The sequence below is a fragment of the Tupaia chinensis genome, unplaced genomic scaffold, assembly GCF_000334495.1.
Source record: "Tupaia chinensis unplaced genomic scaffold, TupChi_1.0 Scaffold000272_1, whole genome shotgun sequence".
NCBI classification, from domain to species: Eukaryota; Metazoa; Chordata; class Mammalia; order Scandentia; family Tupaiidae; genus Tupaia; species Tupaia belangeri.
In genome coordinates, this window is record NW_006159754.1 from 1,945,814 (window position 1) to 1,954,758 (window position 8,945).

Consider the following 8,945-nt stretch of genomic DNA (forward strand, 5'->3'; position numbering starts at 1 on the left):
TAGTGCTCAAGACACTATAGCTAGAAAGAACACCCACCATATCCCACGCCACTGTGAGTCATTTTGGGATCAAGGATATTAGTAGAAATCATTTTTCATGTTTCTTCAGTAATTCCAGCAATTATGTCTATTCACTTATTGTGAATATATCAATCATTTGGACTTAGGGACAGGAGAGAAGATATCCGAAATCTTAAGCTTTCTTCTTTCTTCTTTTTGTCTTCTAGAGGTTTGCACATTTTGACTAACAGGCGTGGTTAGTAAGATAATACTTTAAACTTTTTAAACGAGTATGTTGATACATTTTATAGATGTTCTTTCAATGCTTGTATTATTTTGAAGGTGATTCCAGCTGTTTTCTAGTATCTGTGGCCACAGATGTGTGTACATATTTGAAATAATATTTGCTTATGTTGCGCTATCTTCCGTAGGCCCTCCAATTCCTCCCTGACAGAGCAGGCTATTCTGCATTTCAGTACGTTTATGGAGCAACACTTTGTCCATTGTAGTCAACTGCCTTTGACTACCTGAGTTAAGAATATCCCACCAGTTAAAACAACTTTCCAAAACCTTCCTTCCACTTCCTTTACTTTCCAGACTGTATCCTTCACCTTCGTACATGTTTTGTAAACATTGTCATGGCGGGTTTTGGTACATTTATGCAGTCTAAAGGGGCACGCAAAAGTAAGCATATCTAAAAGGGACCAGAGCGAGTCCGCTCCTTACTTGGAAAACTCTAGAAGCGCTTGCCTTTCAGTACATCAGGTCTGCAGCTACATTAGTCGCCTCCGTGTCTTTAGATTTTGCAAAAGGAAAGTGAAATCCAGCAAGTCGTATCAGGAGCCCATTCAGAAAGTGAACAAAAAAGCAAACGAAAACCACCCAAAATGAGGTGGTGTATTTTTCACTTTGCGTTTTGTAGGCATACGTCCCTTCTTTATAATTTGCGATTTTTTCTGAGAGGTGGTGAATTTTCACTTCCGAAGCAAACAACACCATGACCAGACAGCCACAGGAGCCTATGACAAAAGGAACAAGCCACATGTTGACATGTTGGTACACGTATTTCCTGATGGTAGGCCAAGGGGAGAGGGTCCGCTGCAGCCAAGGGAAACCCTTTTCTCATCATCCTCTTTTACATTTTTCTGCAAAAATATATTACCGCCAATTTGTGATCATGAGCCTAATTCTCTAACTGGCAGATTGGGGTTCTTGAGTTATGCCCCTGTGACTCTGAGTGAGGAAGATTTGGCGGCTGGGGAGAGGGACAGAAGGTGAGAAAAGGGTTACAATTAGACTGCTCTTACACAGACCGGGAGATATTTCTCTTTGTAATATGTGGATGCTGAATTGCTAGAACACAATTGCAGAATCAGGCTTCCAGGCAGCCCCTGCTATGCCATGGCTTCAAGAGAACAAATTTCTCTGTGCTTTGCAGGACATACAGGATCAATGCGAGTCGTGAGGCCCACACAAAAGCCCTAGGCCTTCCTTCTCAAGGGTTACCATTTCTCCTCCAGCTCCGCCTAGCTGTAGCTGCCTAGAGGAATATCTGAACAAAGAGAGCTGTAGAGAAGGTATTAGGCAGAGTATCCGTTCTTGTTTATGCCAAATTCAAATTTTTAACTACGCATTGTGAACGCATTTAGTGCCTGCGTTCACTAAAGACAGCATTGTTTGGTTGAAGGTGGCTGGGTGGTAGCGGCAGGAAAGTTTCCTTGAAGAATATAAGTATTAGAAGCCTGCCCTTTCCTCCCCATTTCCTCTTTCCTGTAACTGAAATATGGATGCAATGGCTGGAGCTCCAGCAGACATTTTGGGCCAGGTAGCCTCTGAAATAAAAGCTATGTGCTGTGAAATCACAACAGAGGTGTCTAGATCCCAGACACCTGGAGCCCTAGAACAGCCCAGAGTTGTAACATCTAGATCTTTATGTGCTTTTTTTAACTTCTTTAATTCACTTTATTTTTCTCTCTTACTAATGGCTCACTGGTAGCTAAATCTAATCAGAAGAGATACACCCATGGTCTGGGTGAGATCTCGCAGGATTGGGACTTTGTACACTGGGTGGAACTTGGAAATGGTGATGGGCTGTCTTCCCTAAAAATAGAGACTGAGAGATCTCCGAATGGGTAGGTGCTATCAGGATGAGAAGTAGGTGGCAAGAGAAAACAGATCAGGAGGATGTTGGATGGCCAAACCCCATGGGGCTCCCACAGCTAGTACGAATCCCAGGCTGTCCCAGTGGGGTTCCAGTTAACAGGAAACTTGCGGAGATGGTTTTCTGATTTAGGTCAAACCAATCTGAATTTACATCCTGATTCCTTTACCACAATGTGAGATTAGGCGATTTTAATCTTTCCTCTTGAAATCTCAATTTCCTCATCTATAAAAGATAGGTAAGCTAGATAATCCACGATTAGCATGTAGGGTTTGGATTGATACTTACAAATGGGTAGTTATTAATAAGTTACTATGTATTTCTTCTTATAAATCTTTACTATAATCCGCTAATTAAAGTCAAACCAATTTGGATATTTTTTCACTTACTCTGTGAAATTAGGCAATTTTAATCTTCAACTCCCCATGCCATCCCACATCAGGTAAACCTGAATATACTAGAGTAGCTAACCCAAAAGAATGCATTGCAGTACCTTGCTTCTCCAAATACTTGTGATTTTTTTTTTTCCCCCAGAGAGTTTTGCTATAGGGTGTGAGCACTTGCCAGAGAGACAAAAAGACAGAAAGCAAGGAATCTCCCCCTGGGGGGATGGCCACACCACAACCCCTTCTTTGTTCTTCTGTTGAGATTTGGGGCATGCACGCATATGTACTTGGTGTGAGTTTAAGCCACTGGGTCTGGGACTCAAACTGTGGTTTACTACGTGGAAGTCCAGTGACGACCATTATGCCATCTGCTGGTCCCAAGTTTATGATCTTGTGTCTGATGAGCACAGACACAGTGGTGGAGATTTAAACACTAAAAAGAATACACGGGACCAGCAGTTAGCGTAATGGCTATGTCACTGGACTCCCATGTAGTCGACTGTGGTTCGTGTCCCGGACCCGGTGGCTTAAACTCTCACCAGGTGCGTGTGCGTGCGTGCACAAGATCCCGAGAGGAGAATGGAGGAGAAGGGATTGCAGCGTGGCCATCCCCCCAGGGGGTGATTTCTTGCTTTCTATCTCTCTGTCTCTCTCTGTCTGGCTGGCGAGCACACGCGCCCTATAGCAAAAACTTCTAAAAAAAAAAAAAAAAAGAAAGGAGAGAATACGCATGGTTTTTGCTCTCGCAGAGAGTGCAATTGGGCAAGGAACATGAAACAATTACAGTGAGTGTAATACTCCAGGCAGTGCAGGGAGCAATTATTGAGAGTGCCAATGGCACCATGGAAGGCTCTTTAAAAGCAGCCAGAAGGCAGACAGGTGGTAGCACAGTGTTAACACAACAGTAATCACACGGGAAGGTCCTGGGTTTGCATCCCAGTGCCTCCCTTCACACATGGGACATGCATGCCTGCCTCAGGATGAGGCTGGCTAAGGCTGGGGGTGGGTCATGGCATGAAAAGCCTGTGTGTGTGTGTGGGGGGGTACCTGCCCCTCCCCTTTCTCAAAAAAAGAAATAATAAATAAACTTAGGGGGAAAAAAAGGAAAGAAGTAGCCAGAAGGAACTGTTGGAAAAGTTAACCCATTGAAGGGACGGTGGGGGGAGAATTTTAGTGCCAATGACAGCTCAGTTGCTTTCCCAAAGGCCAGGTTTGGGCTGGGATGGGGTGGGAACGGATCTAGCAGGATGCAGTTGGGAGGTGGGGGTGAGCAGAAAAGGTGAACTCGCATCTCTTCTACTTTAGAAATTCACATGGGATTGGCCCCGTTAGCTTGATCATCATCATAAAGCACTCCCAAATAATCAAATGATATAATTTTCTTGAATCTTCACATCCTGACAGCCTCGGAGTGGTAGCTGAGCATATTTCTTTGTAAAATTTGCTAGCCTAACTATTTTTGTATTCTGAGCTTAAATCCAGCCCTCTCCCTCGGCAAAACCTTATTATTCCTTTATTGTTAGATCCTAACAAAAAGGCTGCAATGCTGTTTTCTCTTTATCTTTTATTTGAAAACTGTGGAGAAAATGCCATTGCTTTTACCATAAGAGCCTCCTTTGTCTGAGGAGATGGCGAATTTCAGACAGAAGTGCAACACTGTTTCCTTAGCATCTGAAAGGAAAATTCAAGCTCCGTTTCCTTTTCAAGTTGTTAAATATTTTAAAGCTACCACTTTGTTAAGGAAACAGCATCTAGTGAGCCTGCATTTCACATTCCTAAAGTAAAAGTTACTCGGGGTGTCTTCAACTCAAAACCTTTCGCCATTGCTAATATTTCAAAGCGCCCACGCTCCCCAAACAGAACACATCCTCCTGCGACAGAGAGGATGGGCTGAGATTCTGCTCTGGATTCTGGGGTTGACCAGGAGGTCAACTTTGTCGGTTCCGAGTCAGAGGATAGAAACCCAGCCTGAGCTTCTGACAACCTTTCAGTAACGGCTAAGCAATGGGAAGGGAAACAACGCAGTGTGAATTGAGGATATTTTTGCTTCTCTCTGTCTATGGCGCTAAAAGAGACAGAGGATCAAGGATAACTATTTATGACTTATGGACCAAAAGCTACTCCTGAAGAGTTTCTCTTTGTGGCCTGCCTGCTAGGGATATGAGAGAGTGAGTTTGAGATATGAGTGATGGGAGGGCTTCGCACATTTCCTTAGGCTTCAGAAGAGGAGGAGCTCTTGCGGTGAACCCCACATTTACAGGGTCCTGCTTGCCCCTCTTCTGGAGAGGACCCTTCCTAATGAGTGGGGAAATGTGTCAGCAATGGTATACGTCCTCTGGAATGCCTGAGCTCCATTCTAGGTGGGGATGCTGGGATTCCTACTCCAGGTAGTCCTAAACCCATTCCCAGGGTGTCTTCTCAGGGTCGGTCTTCCAAAGGGCAGAATTAGCTGGTGTGGAACACCCCTGAGAACCGAGGGTGGCCAAGAGACAGCTGTTTCAGTGGGCATAATCAGAGTGTGGACACACAGTGGGATGTCAGCACCGATATGCTTGAGGCCCTTACTGTGTGCTGTGGAGCCAGCCAGGGGAAGGAAAGTAGACCAAAGAGAGCCACCCCTGCTCCTGTCACCATATTTAGGTGCAGAACTTCCCAAGGGCAAGAATTCTGTTTGAATCTGGCCTTCCAGGTCCTTATGGAGGGTTATTTGTCAAGGTAGAACATACTTGAAGTTTTGTTAGATTAGACCTTGTGTTGGGCACAATATACCTTAAGTTTTATTAGATTAGACTGTGTTTGGGCATGTGGTATGCACCTTTTCATTCATACTCTTGCCCAAGGCCTCCCAGATGTTAGTATCAGGCCTGCATGCCCCCTCTCTTTTTCCCAGTTTGTCGTGTACACAACAGCCCAACTTGGCTAGGGCCTTTTGGACAGATTCTCAGCATGTCTGTCCATCGGACTAACCTGGCTCCTGCTCACAAGAAAGGTTAGAATAAACTAGCACTGTGGCAAGCCTGCCAGACCTTGCCCAAGCTAGAATTTGGAATATAACAGGCACAGGGCCCAGGTTTCGCGGCCCAGTGTCTTATTCAACAACCTGCAGCCATTTTCCTTTCATCAGTCTGATTTTCCCACCATCTGGCTGATGCTGTACTTTCTTTTTTTTTTTTTTTTTCCCCTCTAATGACTTTGATTACTGAGTTAATTTCTGACTGAATAGGATAGCTGAGTTATAGGGCTGTCACACCATGAGTGATCAGTCAATTAACAAACATTTGTAATGTGCTAGACACTGCACACTCAGGACTCTCCTCTGGCAGCTGCCTGGGCCGTAGAATTGGGTGCCTGCCTCCTCCAGTCCTGACAACAGGGGGAACAGAGGTCACAGCCAATGAGAGAGAGAGGGCCGTTCTTCATCCCTGCATGACCTTGGGGGTGGCTATGCTTTTAATGTGTGGGAGTTCAGGGACACTGTGGGTTTAGATCCTCCAATGAGAAGAAATCTCTGAAATGTTGTTTTATTGCCACTAAGCTCATATATTGAGAAATAATAAATTAGAATTTGAATTGCATTTAAAGTCATGACAAACATCCCCAGAAAGCTAATACATCCTCTTTTCATTCTCTTAGAGGCGGTGACTGTTAGAGACATTTCATTTCTAATACAAAATACTAAACTGATCATTTTCTTCGTTGCAGAGTCTTGAGAGATGATCAGTGAGGACGAGAAAGCCACAATTTTGCAGGTGTATGTGCTCATTTTATGGGAAAGTATGAGATCTCCCTAGAAAGTCAGTAATTGAGAGTGAGGTCCCCAGTCGTGATTCCTTTCCTAAAGAAAAGCTGTTCTGGGAATCACATGGTGGCACAGTGGTAGCACCACTGGGCCCACGTGGGAAAGGTCCTGGGTTGTGTTCCAGGGTCTGCATGAGCATGTCAGGTGCATGCATGCCTGCCTGTGATCCGGACCTTCTGAGACCAGAGGTGGATCGCAGCGTGGGCACCATATCAGAGGTGCTGTCTATCTATGGCTGTTTATGTCTCCTCTCCTGGTTGAAGTATTATAAATAAACTTAAAAGAAAAATAATCTGCTGTGATTCCAAGCTGTTTCAGAGACTAATGGGTACCACATAGAAAGGGGAAAGACAAGTAAGGGAAGTTAGTAACTAAGAATTGATTCTGGTGTCATGATGGCAAGTAACTAAGTTGTATTTCCTTTGTTTTTTCTTTTTGAGAGATTTTTCCTATAGGGCGTGTGCACTAGCCAGAAAGACAGAGAGAGACAGAGAGACAGAAAGCAAGAAATCACCCTCTCAGGGAGGGTGGCCACGCCCAAATCCCTTCTCTACCATTCTCCTTTCGAGACCTTGAGCACGCATGCACACACGCCCAGCATGAGTTTAAGCCATCAGGTCTGGGACTTGAACCGCGGTCGACTTCATGGGAGTCCAACGACATTGCCATTATGCCAATTGCTGGTCCCTGGTTGTGTTTCCTAAGACCAGATATAGGGAAGTCATAACACCAGTTGCATTTAGCCTTTTCCCTTTGCCTTCTGCAATGGAGAGCTGAAGAGCCCACATGTAGCCTAAGTTTTACATGTCATGTTATTGAGACGGGTGATCGTTGCAAAGAAGAAATGGCCTGAAAGTACAATGTATATCTACTTGGAATTGATTTCTAGAAAAGAAGAGTGTCATTGGTTACTAGAATATATGCGGAGCTGCTTCTATTTTATTAATTTATTCAACAAATAATTATTGGGCGCTTACTTTGGGGGGATATGTCCCTGAACAAAGAGAAAAATCCCTTTCTTCACAGAGCTCTCTGTGGTGGAGCAATGGAAAGGTAATAAAAAGATAAGTAACTATATTCTATAGTTTCTCAGCATAATATGTACTACAAATAAAGCAGGGACGGGGGATAGGAAGGGCCAGGAAGACCTCATCGAGAAGGTAAGATTTTAGTGCATCTTGAAGGAAGTGAGGGAACGAGGGGGTAGATGTTTGGGAGGAAGTGTATTTTATAGTGAATAAACAGTGAGTGCCAAGGAGTCAGGTGGTTTGAGCAGAGAGAAGGCAAAGAGAACTCAGGGTGAGCATCTGTGTGTGTTTCTGGCGTGGGCACAGTAAGTGGTGCTTTGGAGTTCATGGCAAGGACTTGGGCTTTGACTCTCCATGACATAGAGGGAAGACGCACATTCTGAATCGGGCAGGAGACTCTTTCCAATTGAGCATGTCGTTACACGAGGTCATGGCTGGGCCTGTGCAAAGTTAAATACATACTCAATGTTCGTGACCTGGAACATAGTCCTCTCAGAACACTCTGCCCCTTCAGTTGTTGCCCTGCATCTGAAAATGGAATTCTTCACCACTGCCATCGTGGGCTGTCTCATTTTGCTTCTCTTTTGTACTATGGCTTCTTTCTGAGGTCTGTGCTGAAAAACTAGCAGAATATTTTCATTGCTGACTTTTTCTATTGTCAGTGCTTTGTCCTTCCTCCAGTCGGTCCTGCAGCTTCAATGACTGGACATTCCCGTGTTTCTTTTTCTGAACAACAGCTCCTCCATAGGAATTAAAGTGGGGAAAACAAGAGGTAGTGTGTTTGTTTTCACCACCAGCTGCAGAAGAAGCCAGGGTTTGTTAATTCTGGAACTGATACATAATGTAAGCATTCTTCTATTTTTGTACTAGTTTTAATTTGCCTGTCTTTGAGTTTCATATATGACTACGCTTATTTATGTTCCATGTCATGGTTGTAATTATCATAATTAATTAGGCCCACACTAGGAGCATCCCCTTTTCAAAGAAAAATAGCAAGTGTATTTGTTTGCCTTGCTTGATATAACTCATAGCATGAGGTAAAAGAAGGCATAATAAATACAATTTGCAATAAGTCCACATATGGGTGATTTTTCTCACTTCCAAAGAGCCTGAGCCAATACATTTCCTGTCATCTTTAGAGAGTACTCACAGAACTACAAGGATATTCTACCATTGATCTATGCCAAGTCTTCCACATGGCTTAATCTCTTCTGTGTAGATCCGGGTAAGACGCTACTATCCGCTGGAAAACGCCTAACAGATTATACAAAAGGCATGCACTCAAGAGTCAACGCCCCAATCTGACTCTGTGGGTCCGGTTGTCTCTCTACTCAGTTCTCTCCCTTTTTGTTCCCTCTACTTCTCTCTCTCTTTAATTTGGATACAACTTTCTCTTTCCCCCACTGTAGAATTATAAATCTTAAGGGGAGCCATTTACATCCTCTTTTCCCCATGTTATCCTCTCCTTCCCTCATTCACTGTCACATGGGGTCCCCTTTTTTACGAAGCTCACTATTGACTGGTATTCTTCTTTTTTTTTTTTTTTGGAGAGGTTTTCCCTCTTGGGGGGC

The 8,945-nt window shown here is 44.0% G+C and overlaps 1 protein-coding gene across 2 annotated transcripts in view; it reads right to left on the reverse strand.

Moving 5' to 3' along the window:
- Window positions 1–720: 720 nt before the first annotated feature.
- Window positions 721–8,945, reverse strand: part of CLRN1 (clarin 1) — a 46,724-nt gene continuing 38,499 nt past the window's right edge. For both annotated transcript variants that reach the window (XM_006149731.1, XM_006149730.1), the window contains one exon: window positions 721–1,019. In XM_006149731.1, coding sequence (XP_006149793.1) covers window positions 754–1,019 — 266 coding nt within the window. In that variant the 3' untranslated portion in view covers window positions 721–753. The remainder of the gene's footprint in view (window positions 1,020–8,945) is intronic.